Source organism: Mytilus californianus, unplaced genomic scaffold (genome assembly GCF_021869535.1).
Source record: "Mytilus californianus isolate M0D057914Y unplaced genomic scaffold, xbMytCali1.0.p SCAF_4, whole genome shotgun sequence".
In the NCBI taxonomy this organism is placed as follows: Eukaryota; Metazoa; Mollusca; class Bivalvia; order Mytilida; family Mytilidae; genus Mytilus; species Mytilus californianus.
In genome coordinates, this window is record NW_026262690.1 from 93,829,587 (window position 1) to 93,848,426 (window position 18,840).

Consider the following 18,840-nt stretch of genomic DNA (forward strand, 5'->3'; position numbering starts at 1 on the left):
TATAAGTTTCATAAAATTTGGTTGAGGCAAACTTAAGTTAGAGAACTGATATGTAAAATTCAGCAATTGTTCCATTTCTAAAGGGGCATAACTCTAAAACGGTTAAAGTGACGCCACCAAAATTCAAACTTGATCTGTGTTTTGTGGTAATAAGCATTTTGTATAAGTTTCATAACATTTGGTTGAGGCAAACTAAAGTTAGAGAACGGAAACCAACTTTGGGATGTACAAGAGTAAAACTTAATGCCCCCTCCGCTACGGAGGGGGCATAAAAATTAGAATTGTAATAAGCTTTGTCAAATGCCAATATATTACCTGAAGGAGCTCTTCTTAATTTACTTGCTCTCTCTGGCTTTTTCTTAACAACTTCTTTCTTCATAACAGTCTTCTTGACTTTGACCTTTTCCTTGACCTTCATTGGTTTACGTATGACCTTTTGTGAGACTTTAGGTTGGACCTCCTTGACATAATTTGCAGGTACAAATCCTTCAGTCCCATCACCTTTTCTAATCTGCCACCAGTCTGAGTTTGTCCTTTGAATTAGCAGTAATACCTAAAAAGTATGAATGGAAAAATATATACAGTAGACTCTGGCAAATCGGATACCCAAAATGTCAGCTCAAAATATCCCATTACCCGATATATTCAATTAGACAATAAATGTATATTCATTGAATATTCTGCAATAATGAGTAGACCTAATCCTGAGATGTTACTAACTCTGACCATTGCTATATATGTGAAAGGGTTGAAGTGATTTTTATCAGTTACATCACCACGATGTTTGTGTAAAAAAATTATCGGCTGGTTATGTAATGCTCAAATTTGTTTGCAGTTTTTAAATCCTATATTTATTAAAATAAATCAAATGTCCTGAAATATTTATGTGAATAAATATCTACCATCCATAGTTTGTGTCTTTATTTGTTTTGTAAACAAATTAATATCCATTATTTACATTATCACAGGGAAACTAATTTGGCTATAAATAGATCAGAGCATGGTCAGTGAAGTCTCTAAACTAAAATCGTATTTGTTATAATCAATTTTTAATTTATGAAGATAATCATGATTGATAAAATATTACTGCATCAAGTTTAAGTTTTCTGAAGACTGTTTATGTTTAGGTCATGGTTCTAGAGGCTTCCTCACAATTTGTAAACAAACCAAAATGGCGTCCATGACATGGTTACATAAGCACATGTAACAAAATTATATCTGACAAAAGTCAGGTTTCTCTTGTCAAAAGGGATTTATATTTATATTGCAATAAATTATTCAGAAGGAGGTACATTCAGTTTAAATTATATTTCTGATTCTGTGAGCATTTAGAGTTTTGTCAAAATTCTCTAAACAGCAACGTACTGCTCTTGTATATTTTATAAATAAATTCAAACCATTTGAAGAAAAAGGGCATCTTATTCACATAACAAAGGAAGACAATGAATAGAGACAACAATTTATTAAGAAATAGTTCCTTTTATTTAGTAATAAACTAAATTTTCTTGTCTGCAAGATTGTAATTTCATAACTTCCGTGTCCATTTCCTGTCAGAAAAACATTGAAAATATCCGATTGTGCATGGTTTTGAACCAAATTTCCTGAATATTCTTATCCGATTTGCCGATATATTCTTATATCCGATATTCGATTACACGATAAAATTAACATTAAACATATAGGGAAGGGTTTGGTGTTTTGAAATAATATTACAATAGCCGATATATTCGTTTAGCTGATATCCAATTAGGTGGAGTCTACTGTATTGCATATCAAATGATTGAATCTTAATATTTCAATATCATTGAAACACCAATATCTTATAACCAAAAAGAGGAATCTTAGTGAATTCTGTATGATTCACTTCATAGAAATTTAAGATTTGAGTTTTGTCCAAGTATATACACTAAAGCATAGCTCCTTGAATGGAAAAAAATACAGGAGATAACAATGTTGAAAATAATATTATTAAACTTGGCAGTTGCTAAGAGGGAGGAATTTCTGTAAAAAAAAAAGCACCTTGCAGTAATATCAAGATGGCTCCCTGCATCAACTTTGTTTTTTTTTATTTTTTGGTTTAAATCATCTAATAGTGCTAGATATGTCTTGAATGATCATTCCATTTCTAACTTTATGATTAATTACAACAAAATTTGACTAGACTAATTCCCTACAAAAATGTCTATTTTCAGATTTCTTTACATATATCTTGATTGATATACATTTTATATTCATACTATCCTACTTACTTCTCCCTTCTCTACTTTCATTCCCTGTCCTATATATGCATGGGAAACCTTGACTTGTGGAATCTTCCTGGTTTCTATCACATCTTGCATGACCTCCTTTTCTATCTCTTCCTCTACCTCTACTTCTATAGGAACATCAACCATCTCGTCCACTAAATCTTCCTCGTCGGATTTATCACCATTTTCTTGTGGTATAAACTTATCTACTGATATCTGAAATTGTACGTCATAACATAAACTTAAAAAAGCATGACCATTAATGGGAGTAAAACAACAGCTCAGAGAAAAAATAAACATTTTGTTTTATAAGGTTTTCACTCAATCACCTTATCAAGCATATTCTCCTTGTTCATATCAAACCTAATGAATTCCCATGTGCAAAAGTGACAATATTTTTCATATATTGTAAATTCTGAACTTTAATCAAAGCATTTATTATTGTGAATTTTCAACAGCTGATGATAATTAACCCAATGTTGTGATAACTGTATAAACTGTAGTAGAATGTTCCTGCATATGTTCACCACTAGATATCTGATGATTTTTCTTTTTGTATTCATGAAGACATTGCATTAATCAATGGATTAATAGTAAAAGGATTATTGTAAAATGTTTCCACTTTAGTATGGATGTCAAATTAATTTTTAATTAAAGTACAGTAAATTTTGTTTTGTAGCGAGTAAATAGAGCATGTCTAATGATATACATTTTGATGTCATTAAAAACATTGTATACATGATTCCTTGCACAAAATTCTACAGTGATCACAAGGAAAATTATGTAAAATTAGCTTTTGGTGATTATTTTTCAAAGGAAAATGCTGATTATTTGTGCGTGATTCGCTCTGAATTATGACGGGGTTGTAAATCAAGAGTTTTGCCAATCATCAGCACTTACCCTGTTTCATCGTAATATTTGATAAACATCATGCAAGATTGATTTTATAACTGCTCTGTTTAATGTCTGGAAGCCTCCTTTCCTTTTTTTAACGTGAAATCTTTAAGCAAATGTGGGTATACATAAAAGGTAACAAACAGATCATACTCACATTATGCTCTGTAGCAGCTTTGGTCATTAACTGAGCTAACTCATCAAGTCTAGTTATTTCACTACGAAAACTTCTTATCTCCCCTTCCAATCTGTTGTGTCTAGACAGTAGCGCCTGAAATTCAAATTGTAATTTTTCATTAGATTTCTTGTTTGTTAAGTGAACTATGAATTCTTTATTAGCTATTGTAAATACAGAAACAGATTGATGAGACAGATTTTTACGTCATCCTTTCTTTGTCCTCTCATAACTTGATTGACTAAAGAAAACTATTGTTGCTCATTCAATAGGCAGTAAACAAAGAGTTTTTTTTTCTAAATTTTATGGTGGACAAAATTCATTATTTTTGTACACACTCAAGTATTTATGTTGTAAAAGACTATTTACCTGAGAACCAGTTTCATCCCTTCCATAGTCATCACTACAAACCAAGGGCATTTTTTCTTTCAACCATGCCTCAGCTTCATCAGCATCTGCATAGTACTATAAAGAAATATGAATCAATTATTACTTGGTCTTTTAAATAATTATGATATGAAAGAAACACTATACACATATGTGCTATATGGTAAACAAAGATTGGCTATGACTTGTGTTCAGATAAACTTAAAAAAACATCTATGTTGTGTTATTGAAAAGAAAACATCATAAAATTCTACTAAAAAAAAACATAATTCAAATAAGACATCCTTCAATTTATTAGCAGTTTCAGCCACATCCAAAAAGTTGTATCAAAGTTTAACTATCAGGCAATAAACAATGTAATTAGACAATATCAAGTACAGTTGCATTAATGTATTCCTGACCATTAACCCATATCTCATTTTAATCAGACTGTAAAATCTGATAATGAGGTCCCTCATTTCACAGCAATATTTTCTTACAACCATACTCTTGTCTTAATGTACCCTTTACGATTGTCTCCATATACTTTATTTGACTTGTCCAAGTTCCTTTAAGGGTCTTAGATGTATAACACTAAAATTCAATTGACCGTCTGTTCAACCAACCTGATGTGCCTCAATTCCATCTTCTATCTTTGTCCTCCTAATGGCTGCTAATTTCTTCAGTCGGTCCCATTTGTCTGTCAGACTTTTTATCTTAGAATTGATTTCTTTTTTAGCCTCGTGACCACCACTCATTAGTTCTTTGCCTGTATTGCAAAGTTTCTCACACCATGGCCATCTTCCATTCATCTCTCCTTCTAGGCCCTAAAATAAGAAAAGTATATGTTCAAATTCATTGAAAATATTTTCTGAAATGGTGAAATTTGCTCAGAACATCATACAACCACATCAATCATGCTCAGTGTGATGTTCAGCATAAAAGTAAAATGATAGATATCATTTGTCACAACAGGTAACATACAATATCAAACCATTCAATCTGGAAAATCTGTAAAAATTATGACCATTCATTCTGATACCAATGTATTAACACCCTTCTTAATGACTATATAGTATCCCCAAGGATAGGCATACTAAATTTCTGAGCCTCACAAAAGTATTCCCTCTTGTGATGCAATATGATAAACCGGTTTCAGTTGGTGCGACACATTTCTGTATTAACCTTGGTTGCTGTTGGTTGCTGTCTGCTGTAAATCTTTTTCATATTATTTGCTTAAATAAGACTTTGTTTCCTCTGCATTTTATAGCATTATTGATTTTGCTCATTGTTAAAGGCCTTGAGGTAACTTTAGGTGTTTCCATCCTTGTCTTTTGATGGATAGTTGTCTCAATGGCAATCATACCACATCTCCTTATTTTCATATTGGTAAACATAATACCTCATGTTTCTTGAGTAACACTTGAGCAGCATTTAAATCTTTGCCTGTTGTTGAAGCACCACAAATATCTATTTTCTCCTGAACCCATCTCTCTTCTTCTTCTGCATCTTGTAAGAATTGGTAATATTTCTTGGCAACATCTAATTTTTTTCTTCTATCATTGGCTAAATCATTAACTCTGAAAAGATAAATATTCTAACAATACAAGTTTGAAAGTTATATAGTCAAATGATGGATTGTTGCTGGTTTAACGTCCAAATGTTTAGTTTTTTTCAAGTGGCAACTACAAAATGACTAAAAAATGAACTTTTTTCCTTGCTTCCTTAACCTTTAATCTTGATTCAAACATGCATGCCTTAATTGAATAACTGAATGCCTAGTTGTTTCATGCACTATTATTTTCACACCAGTAATCCAGCTTTTTTAAATGGTTCTCGATGACAGGAAATACTTTTTCTCCATTTCCCTTTCAATACTTGATTGTCCTTGGACCTGGTATGTGCTATGGTACTTGACAATAAAGAAGCAATTTCTGTTTCCCATTTAATCTCCTTTTGCTCCTTGTCATAAAACAACTGTGACAAAAAAGTAAACTCTAGCTTCTTAGAGAACCTCAAGATACTCTTTCAACATATTTCTGAAGACAATAAGGTGTTTTGAAAGGTCAAGAAGAAAATAGTTGAAGTTTATGCAGCAAAATACAGAAGCCTCTTTCACAGATTCTAACCAGAATTGCAATATAATAGTATGAACGAGACTTAAAGTAAATACCTATTATATTCTGCATTTAAATCTTCTAATCTTTTGTCTAGGACAGCTCCCTCTGTATTTGACAAATCTGTCATATTTTTAGATCGCCTGTTTAAGTTACGAACACGTTTACCGAGACCATGAAGTTGAGCCTCCACCAAGGCATGCTGTTGTAAATAATCTTCTGTGGCTTGTAAATGTTTACCATGGTCCTCTATTTTCACTTTAGCCTGACAAAACAAATGTTTATGATTAAAAGAGCTTTAAAAAATTGAATTGCTGAACTAAAATACTTTAAGGAGAGAGGGGCCTCGGTGGCCGAGTGGTCTAAGTAGTTACTACTGTAATCACTAGCCAGTCAACACTGAGGTTGTGAGTTCGAACCCCGCTCGTGCAGGTGCACTTGACTCCAATCTTAATTGACTAGGATTGTCAGTTTTCCTATCGAAAGTCGGTGGTTTTCTCCGGGCACTCCAGCTTCCTCCACCAATAAAAACTGGTCGCCACGAAATAGCCCAAAAGCGGTGCTTAAAAGTGGCGTCAAAACACCAAAAATCAAATCAAATCAACTTTAAGGAGAGGATCAAAGTGTACTAACGCAAGCTGTCTCAATTCAGCAATGTTCAATTTTGATTTCAATAGCTAACAATTTTTCAAAAAAAACTTTTTATAAACATTCAAAATTAAATTAGCCATTTGCATTGAAGAAGGCTATTGGCCAAAACATCTTAAAAAAAATAGTTGAATTACTACAATAATGTACAAATGTATGGATTATGATGTAATATTTAAGAAATAATTCATGGGGGCTTGAATTGTCATAAAGGGCCAACCCGTGGTAAAATCACGATATATTCAAGCCCCCATGAATTATTTCGATTCTAATAGGACAAATACGGCAATTGTTTTGGATCGAAGTGCTCTAAATGAAGGCATTATTTGCCGCTCCCATAAATAAATGCACTATTAAATTGACGTAAAAGACCGAAGCAAACTGAAAAAATGACATGCTTAAACTATTTATAATAACATATTTAGATAGGTTTGGATGAATCTAAAAGATAATTGTACTTATATGTCTTATATGTATACAAAAAATGGCTTCTATATCACATTTTAGCATCGTTTGTTTACGTTTCCTTGTTGTGATGATTTTCGGTTTCACAAGCGTGTATTTTCCCGTAAAATGCTTATATTCTTACGTCATCATTCTATGACGGCGGGTAGCTCACTCATAAAAAAGCATATGACGCGGGAGTATGATCGGAACAGCCCAAACAATATATTCATATTTTACCACGGGTGTGTACTCAAAGCGTTTGAAGAACGTCATGTTAGAATATACAATTTAGAACATGTAATCAAAAAAAAAGAAGAAAAAAAACAAAATTTCTAAAATATCAGGTAGCTTTTTTTTTTAAAAAGAGTTGTAAACTTTTCTCAAAAGAACAGTTACAAAAACATAGGCTGAAACATTTTCACATATACTGATACAAATGACTGTATTTTTTGTTTAAACAAATATAAGCAATACCTCTGCTTCTTTGAGCTCTTCCACAATACTTTCTATCTCTCTGAAGCTGTTCATCATATTGCTGAACCCATCCAATGTTTTCTTCCTAGCTTCTAACTTGTCTAATAGCTTCTTCCATTTCATCATTATGTCTTGATCTCTACAAAGAATTTCTTTAATTATAGTTGGAAAATGTCATCTGATCGCATTCTGCGATGACTTGCAACGCTGAAACTCTGCCTATTGTTTTTATAAATATTCTACATCACATTGTCTATCCAAAATGCAAGCATTTAAAAACTGAAATATCAAAACTATAACTGACAGGCAATATTGGTTATTGCTTGTTTTGGATTTATTATCAATGACAATCATTTAGGATGAATAAATACTGAGTTTTTATCTGACAAAAAATACAAACTACAAAAATATTGAAAGAAGCAGATATCTTCTGAATATGTCATTTTCTTACTTTTTGTTAACAGCATCTTTTGCATGGTAGCCCCCTTGGACAAGTTCCTTGGCTAAACTGTTTAATGCCCTAAATCTGTCTTTCTGTAAAATAAATAAAATGCTAGTTTCAAATTTATACAAATTTGTTTGGCAAATTTTTTTCTGAATAAAATATTTGATTTCATATTTCTCTAATGTTATTAAAACACAGAAAGTATTTCTGCACAAAGAAACTTCCCTCAAGATATAATTTTAATAAGAAAAAGTCTGATAAAAGTCCAAATTGCAGATAAGGAGATCTCCACAAGTATATAAAAAAAAATCATCACATTTTTAACAAGTATTAGTAGCCATTTTTCCCGTACATTTGTGAGGTGACATAGAATGCATGCCATAGACCATGAATTATGATGTTTGAATATAACTCAGGTCACAACCATATCAAGACTTCTGAATGGAAAGCTGGATATCAAAGCACATACACTTATCTTCATGAGTCATTTCTAACTAAAATTGATTACTTTTTAAAGAATTTACAGACTAATAGCAAGATAACCCCAAAGGATTCCAAAGTCTGATATTTTTTTACTTACCCTAGCTAGTATTTCTGCACTGATAGCTTCATGTTTCTTGATGGATGCCTCTGTCTGTGCAGCATTACTACAGACAAGTTTCTCATCTAATATCAGTGACATGTCTGATAACCACTGTTCTCTTATTTCAGCCTGTAATAGTTTTCAATTGTTAGTTAATTAATTCAAATTCACAGCAACAATCATACAAGTTTCACAACTTCTCTTCAAATAGACAATCATATTCTTTTTTTACTTGTCTTTACATTATCTTATTTCAGAGATCGTCCATTTTATCATGTATGTTTTTTTTACACAAAAACGTCAGAATTCTATGCAGCAATGGGATCAGTACAACATCGTCTGCATGAAAACATCAAAATTTGGATGATGTTTTTTATCAGGGAAAGAAGTCAAACTAGATCAGTGTGGTCAGCTTTTTCAGGTGGAAATATAATTAATACATAACATTTCAAATGCTTAATTCGCCTGTGTAAAAATTTAGGCATGCGCATAAAAAATGTCACTTTATGTGATTTTTTCAACCTCCACATAAAAACAACAAAAATCCTGAAACTTTTCTATTGTAAGGTGATAAAACCAATTTTCTTTTGCTGTTTTCTTATCATATTCTAATAAACTTTCAGTAAACATGTAAGAACAAGTCACCCTTACCTTTCTCTGGAATCTTTGATGCAACTGTTCCAATCTCTCTTGCCTGAAAAAAAGGTAAAAAAAAGTTTCATTAAAATGATCTAATTGTTTGCCTTATAGGTATACATTTGTACTACATTATATGAGTACTTGTCGGCAATTGCTTGCTGATTTATGTTCGATCCAATTATACCCAAAGGAAATATTTTTAACTTTTTAAACTAGAGTTTAAGTAGCTCACCTTGATCTATGTGCATATTCAACAAAGGACACTCTCCAACATTGTAGACGAGAATAGAACTCATGCCAAAAATCTTTGTTTTGTTAATCTTGTAAAGCTGATCATTAAGTCTGAATAGCTTCTCTCTATCTTCTTTAGTTTTTGCTCAAAACACAAAAGAGGGTAAAATAAAATCCTCATTTAAGGGCAATCACTCCTACAAAGAGTGACAGACTACTAACTATATCAGCAAAATTTGACTTGTTAGTAGATTTTGCCTTGCCGATCATTTTTGTAATTCAAAGTGTATTTATCTACCTATATTATAATTTTTATCATATAAGGCAAAACGCAAAAAAAATGGTAAAAATTGTCATTAAAGGGCAATACCTCCAATAAGGAGTTGTCGGACGATTTCCACCATATTGCCTTAATTGTAGATCTTGTCTTGCTGCTCAGTTTTGCTTATTTAAGTTTCTATCTATCTATTACAATTTTTAAGATATAAGGCAAAAACGCAAACAATTGGTAAAAATCGTCACCAAAGGGCAATAACTCTAAAAAGGAGTCAACTGACGATAAAGACCACGTAGAATTATTTGTAGAACTTGTCTTGCTGATCATTTTTTCAAAGTTTCTCTCTATCTATTATAATTTTCAAGATATTAGGCAAAAATGAAAAAAAATGGTAAAATTTGTCATTTAAGGGCAAGAACTTCCATAAGAAGTCATCTGACAGTTTTGATGTATATGAACATTTGGTAGAGCTCAACATTTTGAAAATTTTTGCTCCTGTAAGATTTTCTCTATTTATAATGGTTTTCAAAATAATAGACAAAACTTGCATTTTACCCCTTTGCTCTATTTTTATTCATGTCGGCCTTCTTGGTTGGCAGGGGGGTCATAGGACACATTTTTTAAAACTAGATACCCCTATGATGATTGTGGCCAAGTTTGGTTAAATTTGGCCAAGTAGTTTCAGAGGAAAAGATTTCTGTAAAAGATAACGAAGACTGATGAAGACGACGACGGATGACGGATGCCAAGTGATGAGAAAAGCTCACTTTGCCCTTCGGGCCAGGTGAGCTAAAAATCAATCCAAAATAAAAAGTGCAAATGATGTCTTGATATATTGGGCTAAACTTCCAACATAGTTCAAATAACATACCTTATCATTTCATCTCTCATTGCTACCTCCCGTTCATGCTCTGATTTTTCCAGTTTTAACCATGCTGTCTCTATATCATGCACCAACATGCCCTCTGGTGGTGTGTAATTTTTCTGTCCATTGGCCTTCAGTTTGGCTTGAATGTTAAAAAACTGTACCTCTATATTACCCTTTTCTTTATACCTGAAAAAAATTCATATGAAGTTGAACAATTAAATAACTGACAGATGCCTCAGAAGAAATGTTAGGACTTTAGTGGCAGAGTGGTATACATAAAAGACACAAAAACATTGCTGCATAAGGGAACATCACTGTATTTGACCTTCTAAACTTTTAGAAAGTCTTCACTATATCATGGTGGCCAGATTTCATCACTGGAGGAAGCCCGACTACATGGAAAGAACTATGGAATTTCACACAGAAGATTGGCAATTTTAGTCAATTATCATCGAAGTCAGACCCACTTGCCAAGAGCATTATTTAACTCACAACCCCAGTGTTGACAGATAGTGATGACTGTAGAGAACTACTTAGACAACACAACCTCAGTGTTGACAGATAGTGATGACTGTAGAGAACTACTGAGACAACACAACCTCAGTGTTGACAGATAGTGATGACTGTAGAGAACTACTTAGACAACTCAACCCCAGTGTTGACAGATAGTGATGACTGTAGAGAACTACTGAGACAACACAACCCCAGTGTTGGCAGAAAGTGATGACTGTAGAGAACTACTTAGACAACACAACCCCAGTGTTGACAGATAGTGATGACTGTAGAGAACTACTTAGACAACTCAACCTCAGTGTTGACAGATAGTGATGACTGTAGAGAACTACTTAGACAACTAAACCCCAGTGTTGACAGATAGTGATGACTGTAGAGAACTACTTAGACAACACAACCACAGTGTTGACAGAAAGTGATGACTGTAGAGAACTACTTAAACAACACAACCTCAGTGTTGACAGATAGTGATGACTGTAGAGAACTACTTAGACAACACAACCTCAGTGTTGACAGAAAGTGATGACTGTAGAGAACTACTTAGACAACACAACCTCAGTGTTGACAGATAGTGATGACTGTAGAGAACTACTTAGACAACTCAACCCCAGGAATGACAGACTAGCAAAGCAATTTTCCAAAAAGAAAAGTACAAAGAGAACAACCCACAATCAAGGACAGAGTTACAGAAAAACAGACAGACAAGACCATGTCCAAAAGAAACAAAACATAATGGACTACTACAAAAGGTCCAAAAGGATTGTTTTTGTCCATTTTTGTCTAGAATACATAGGTCCATAATTTGTAAACTCATAAAATCAAATTGAGTTAACCAATAAGGTAAACTAACTGTTTGCTACAAAACATAAACCCCCACCACCCTCCAAAAAATTCATAAAAAAATCAATAAATTAATAAATTATAGTAAAATCTAATGGACTCATATTTCAATGGCCATGTCTCATATATCCTGAGTACTACATGAATTTCATGTGTCATAAAATCGAGCTTTTATACTATCATACAATGCACATCAACAACTCCTTTATTTAACTATGAATACGAGATGTTTGCATTTAATATTTTACATATCAATAACATTATGCAATAATATTCTAATCAAACTGGTTATATAATTTTAAATGATTCAAATATTTCATATAGATTTATCTAAGCAGACGAAAGATAGGTTTGTTGACTTTGTAATGATAACTTTACTCAAGTCTTGGATCCCATTCAACTAAAATTTGATCAACAAATATTTCAAATTTATCTGTACTATCATTATTGACAGACATTTTATTAATTATGCCTTATCATAGATTAAGAATGTGTAAATGAAACCTCCATACAATTTGTGATTCAAAAACGAAAATTAAGCTGCTATTGATGAAAATCGAAAACCAATCCTTATATTCCTCTGTATAAAAACTATTATATTTAATTAAGAACATGATTTTATCTCTTATAATTCACTCTTCATAATTAAACCATATTGATTTTTTATGATATGAAAAATCAAATTGTGTGACAAGGAAATTAAAACAAAACTTAATTGTCATAAATAGAAATACAAGATGTTGTCGGTATATAATGTCTATGAGTTAGAAACCTGTTAAATATTATAAGACTTTTCAACTTTAATATACAGAATTCAACAATAAACTAGATCTGTCAAACGACACAAATGGCCCCGATCGCAAATAAAGCTTGAAGCCATTTTTATGAGTGGAAATTTGAGAATGAAAGTCTGCATAATTGTTATTTTCATGAAATTTTCAATGTCCAAAGCCCATAATTTCAGCACAATTCTGTGGAGCATAACCAAATGTATATAAAAAAAGTCTGTATAACTGTTGGTTGCAGAATGACAGAATGATGGACAAGGGTAAAACTATATGGCCCAGACCACTTTGTGGTGGGGCCATAAAAAAGTGTCTTCTATCATACTTCAACATCTGAAACATCCTTAGGATAGACAAACTGTGAATATAGGATCAGGTTTTTAAAGGCTACTTTCTGGCTCCTTGAATTCAAAAACAACTCTTGAAGGGTAAGTCTGTTCCACTAGTGACACCTGGTGATATGTTGCTTTCCGTGATATCACAATCAAGAAAAGAGGACAGGATTGTGGCTACAATTGGAACATATCCAATAAAAGATATTTTACCAAAGATGTCATTGTGAGTCAAATATCTTTTTCAGGTAGTGCTGTAGTACTATACCCAAACTGTACTGTGCAATGGCCATTTTTGGTCAAATATGTCAACTGGCATGTTTTTGACATACAGTGACATAACAATGACATATCTGCATTGATGTGACCAGATGATATAATATTATGCATTCGACTATAAAGTCAACATATATTTGAATATATTGAGGAGTTTTACTTTTTTTTGCAATTTCAAGGACCAAATAATCATGACAGAAGCTTTAAAAAACAACTGAATAATGCAAGATAATATGAAGAATGTCTTCTTTGGCTCTAATCTAATCTGCCAGTTATTAGGAAAGATAGATACTGGGGATTCATTTCTTTTGTGGATACCAATTTCCGTGTATTGAGGAAAAATTGTACTTTTCAGGATATTTGAACCAAAGTCTGCATACAAGCCTATAGAAAATTTGTTCTTTTTTGAACATTTAAATTTGTGGTTTACCTTGACCCACCAAATAAACGAAAATTGGTACCCCGCTAAAAACTGAATCCATAGTAGCTAATCAATCATCATAAATAATCGTTATAACACTAGTTAGACTTACTTTGGTGGTTTTTCCACTGTTCTGTATGTTTTAAATTTGACAACTTCTTTTTGAATTCCCTCTAATGAGTTGGGAAAGTTTCTATCATTAAGTCTTTTGATTGTGAACTGGATCCACTCCAGTAAAGATGAAGTCAATGTTTCATAGTCATCTACCATGTTCTCCATGTCCATTAAACTTCCCAAGATCTGTAAAATAATAAATTTGTCTCAAATCTATATCAAAACTTTGAAGACTATCAGAATAAGTTCAAATAAGGGGTTTAAGAAATCATTATAATTATAAATTCTTGTATTGTAAAAGTTGTCTTACTCAAACCTGACTAAACCAGAAACCTGTCTAAATTTAACTTGCTCCAAAGACCCTTTATACCAACATTAATATATTTTGAACCAGTATAATCAAACACTTTTCTAAATCAAACAAATTCTATGATCCTTAAGAAGTTTGAATTAGAGGACAGGTTTTACTTTACTATATTTCAATGTCTTATTTTACTGAAAAAAAATGTTTTTATTGTTTTTAGCTTTTATCAGGCCATTTGCTCTTCTCTTTTGAAATTGTTTTACATTTTGTCGTGCCAGGGACTTTTATAGCTTACTATACAATTTGGTATACAGAAAAAAGCTAAAAAATAATTGGTTAGAACAATGAAAGACAAAGGCACATCAATGCAACATGAGACAATTTGTAAGGGAATCAATTAAATTATTTTTTCAATCTCTTTACAGCTACTCACCTTAGCAATTCTCTTTCCACCAGTCATTTCACTTTTCATTTTGGCGAAATAATGATAATATGAAGCTACATAAGTAAGAATACTCTTCTCGTCTGGTTTGTTGACATCCACATCTACAATATAAATATATATTTTTTAGAATAAGCTTAACGTACTTGCACAAAAACATCTCAAAATACCAATCACTTTGATTATTTACAGCTTTTTTAAACAAGTTTTTAAGCATTTGAATAAAAATTGCTTAGTAAGTACATCTTACTTCCACAAAAGAATTTTGGTTTCAAAGTTCTTCCTTTTTAAAAATATAATTGACCACTTGGAAAAAATTTGGTAAAATGTAATTTGAACAAACCTTCTGCGTCTAAGATCCTAGGGATGTCCAGTTCTTTGGATGCCGTAAGAAAAGCATTGTTCAAGTTGCTCACATGTTCTTCTGGGTGCAAGGCATCATAATTTATCAAGTCAGGTCTGAAAATATTTAGTTATGTAACAAAGAAAAAAAAGAAGATTTTTTTTTCAGTTCAGTGCAAGAATCTGAATAGTTGCAGCAGAATTTTATATATACCAGTATTGTTATCTTTTTATAAGTTTGTATCATCCGTTAGAACTTGCTGTCCAGTGTAGGAATGCTACCTTTATTTGACATGAACTTAGTGATCTCTAGACAGTGTTTGCTATTTAGGTTTGTCCCTAGGTCTGAGGCTTGAAAGTTGATGGCTGTAGGGTAGCCTATAGTTGCTAACTTCTTTGTCATTTGGTCACTGGTGGAGAGTTGTCTCATTGGCAATCATACCACGTCTTCTTATTTTTATTCTTTATTCTGAATAGGCTAGGATTTCAATAAAGCTAATAATAATTTTGTTAATTAGTTTCCTTAAATATTCTGAGTTCAGTTACTCAATGTTTGTCTTGGTTGCTGTGTATTGCTTGAGCTGGTTCATAGATATTTACAACATAAATATGTCCTTTTATTCTTACTAACATTACATTTACTCTTGTTTTATAAGTATACCTGTGTGCATGTATGAGAGCGTTGAATCCAAGACCATTTCTCCAGCTTGTTGTAAAATTTGTAATATTAACCCCTGGATACCTGAAGAAAATACAGTGAAATAATGTTATAAGAATCAATTTGAATTTTCAGATTCTAAAGCATTCTGGGTAATATTTTCAACAGTACATCAGAACGTTGTGATTGGTTAACAACAGCCTAATCAATGGATATTCAGCCAATGGCATAACATCATTTTCAGCGAGGAATTACCCATAGTCCTTCAAATTCTGGTATTGTGAATTACTAGTATAACTATATATCATAACATAATTATAACATAAAATTTAATCAAGCTAACATGCATTTTTTGAAAAACTTAAATAACAAAAAAAACAAATGTGAAAACACGCCAAAATCAATCTGTGCTCTAACACTGTAAACAACTTGAAGGCCATGAAAAACAAAGTCAGTATCTACATCTGACCACAGACTGTACAACCGAATGTTGTAAGACTTAAAATGAAAACATACCTTAAATGTTTCTCTTTTTTTTTTAAATAGGTAGTGTATTGATTGCATTGTATTGCAGGAAATCAAATCATATTTAACATTCTTCACTTAAAAATGTTTTTTCTTTCCATATTTTAGCTTAGATTTTGCAGGGTTGTTGATTTGTTCATGCATTGCAGATGGGGCTATCTAATAAGGATTAAAGCAACAAGGCTTTTGCAATATAATATGTGGAAAAATTAGGTCTATATAAAATCATCTAAATTATACAAGTAAACCTTTGCTAAAATTAAACAAAAATTTCTACCTAAGGATTAAAGCAATTGGACAATATTCAGTTATCTAAATATAACATTTTATCACAAGAATTTAACAAAAAATAATATAAATTTTTTGAAAATGTTTGTTATGAATGGACTCATATGAATGCAGATAAAAGCAAAAAGTTTTCAAATTTGTTTTTTCACCATAAATAACTGTCAAACTCCAAATTAAAGAATTTAACAGGTAATGTTCATTCTACATAAACTATGATAAAACTGTGTTCATGAGAACAACTAGGCTGTAAATTTTGTTTATAAACAAATCACTATCACACATTATATATTTAAATCAAAAAGGGTAAAGGTTAAATGTGACAATGGAATGTGAGGTAAGCAATCTATATAATGTGTCACCTGCTACGACCTCCTTTCCTGTCAAACATAAGCATTATAATATAATGTTACACAAATCACAATTATAGACTAAAATCTTCTTCTTAAGGCTACACTAAACTAATTTTTTGTTTGCATGGTTTTCTAATATAAATTTTGTGCAAAAAAAAGTGGTGAAATATTAAGCAGCAGATTCAGGAATGGCCAAAATTGACCCTGATATTTCATGAAAACCACAGGTTTAGTTAAAAATCATATGAATTGAATGAAAAAGATGTAAAACTACCTAATAAATATCAAATAAACATGCTTTGGCAAATTTAATCATTGATGATGTCTTGTGACATCACAATTATTCTCTTAGATCACAACAGCATTAACTGACTAATTAAAGGCTAATTTAGGACAGTTTCTGATCCAGGGAACATTTACCACATTCAGGCACCAACATACTTTTATTAAGATAAATATACAGGGCTCTTTTCACAAAAAATCTTATCATAAAAAATAATGGCAAGTTATACGAAATGTTCATGAATTATAAGTATTTTCTCTCGTAAGATGTTTTGTGAAAAGAGTTGCCGATCCCTATGCGCCTATCTATTACATTTTCATTCTAGTCCAAGGGTGTGGTGAAATTTTTTCTCTTTCATCATAAATTCAGTCTATCATTTTATTTTTGTTGTTGTTTAGAAAGTCATTCACCTGGATAAGAACAGTATTGTAAGAAAACTAAAGTAATACGTCATGTGGCCATATTTCAAATCTTTCATAAACTTAAGTTTTTAAAACTTGCCGTTTGTTTTAATGATTTACAAGATATATGAAAAGGGAACTATAATTCTCACTTTTTTATCTATAATTCAGTACACAGAAAAAAATATTTCCTGGGTGGAGTAAAGCAACAACATTCATATCTTATAAACTACCACATGCAAAGCATTGCCGTTTCAACTTTAGAGATAAAAAATGTAAATAAAGTAAATAAAATGCCTTCCTCATTCTTTTTATAATTCATCCGTAAGTTAATGCACTTCTCACACGGTATAAGTTTTTAGATCGTTTACACTAAAATTTACATTTAAAAAGATGTATCATCTACACTGATCTCAAAATATCCTATTGCAATTCAAATTGTTTACTTTTACAACCTAGTAAAGTGTATTTATTGTCATCTGAGGCATTTGATCCTGCTCAAGTCTACAACTAACAATGCACGAAATTCACAGAAAATTATTTTTTTTCCGTCAATTATTTGGTTCACGGTGACATTTTTTCATTTTGTTATCATTTGATATTGAAGTATTAATTACTACTGTGTAAATTTTGAAGTATCTCATTTCTTTAAAATGTTTTTAGTGAAATTAACTAGTGGTTAAATCCCATTTACTTCTTTGACCCTAAACCAAGATGGTGTCGGAAAGCATAGCTCGGTTTAAACTCTGATGTGTGCTTAGACCTCCTTTCAAGACTTAATTTGTTTTCAATTTAACAAATTAGAATACATTTTAAATCATCTAAGAGACATCATAGTGCATGCCTTTGTTGAAGTATAAATAGTCAGATTTCTACAATGGTATATGTAAAGTTTCTATTTTCAGTTTCGTCAAAATTAAAAATTTGATAACTTTATGTGGTACTGTCAAAAATGTATCTTTCCAATCTTTTTTGTCAATGTGGTTTCTATAAAACCTTTCATACAATTAAATGAAACATGACTTACTTGTAAATTCTGACAAGTTACCTCTTAAAATATATTTCTAAACACAATTTAAATATATCATAGGACCTAACGTATCAACAGATTAAAAAAAAAAACATAAATGGGAAATCTATGCAAAAATAAACATGAGCTAATTGAAATATGTTTACAAATATTAACCAAATTATCTACTGGTTGCCTAAAAATGTCAAAAAGTAACTAATTTTATATTACCCAGCAGTCTTTCTTTGGCACCACAATAGCAAAGCATCTTTAGCAGACCTTTTCTCTGTGGACTCTTCATCCTAAAATATACAAAATGCAGGTTTTTTTATAGAATATTACACAAAAATATTGCTTCCATCTTAGCTGCAAAAAGATTTCACATGCACTTGGACAACAATATGGCAAAACAAATTATTGCGCTGCATAAAAAAATTCTCTTTTAATGTTATCATGTAATCTCATCCATTCAACTTAGATGATGTCGCAGACTTTTTGCAATGATATTACAGCTCCTATTCAATCTTAATTATAGTGTAAATTTATA

General features: G+C 31.6%; 1 protein-coding gene across 1 annotated transcript in view; it reads right to left on the minus strand.

Annotated features, from left to right (window-relative positions):
• Nucleotides 1-18,840, minus strand: part of LOC127698915 (spectrin beta chain, non-erythrocytic 2-like) — a 96,088-nt gene that overhangs the window by 52,272 nt on the left and 24,976 nt on the right. Inside the window, exons 5-21 of the mRNA XM_052202649.1 lie at nt 18,525-18,595; nt 15,441-15,521; nt 14,781-14,896; nt 14,429-14,541; nt 13,690-13,877; nt 10,414-10,596; nt 9,047-9,089; nt 8,393-8,524; nt 7,819-7,901; nt 7,368-7,506; nt 5,855-6,063; nt 5,084-5,261; nt 4,308-4,508; nt 3,685-3,780; nt 3,298-3,411; nt 2,250-2,462; nt 316-553 (exon numbers count right to left, since the gene is read on the minus strand). Coding sequence (XP_052058609.1) covers nt 316-553; nt 2,250-2,462; nt 3,298-3,411; nt 3,685-3,780; nt 4,308-4,508; nt 5,084-5,261; nt 5,855-6,063; nt 7,368-7,506; nt 7,819-7,901; nt 8,393-8,524; nt 9,047-9,089; nt 10,414-10,596; nt 13,690-13,877; nt 14,429-14,541; nt 14,781-14,896; nt 15,441-15,521; nt 18,525-18,595 — 2,398 coding nt within the window. The remainder of the gene's footprint in view (nt 1-315; nt 554-2,249; nt 2,463-3,297; nt 3,412-3,684; nt 3,781-4,307; nt 4,509-5,083; nt 5,262-5,854; nt 6,064-7,367; nt 7,507-7,818; nt 7,902-8,392; nt 8,525-9,046; nt 9,090-10,413; nt 10,597-13,689; nt 13,878-14,428; nt 14,542-14,780; nt 14,897-15,440; nt 15,522-18,524; nt 18,596-18,840) is intronic.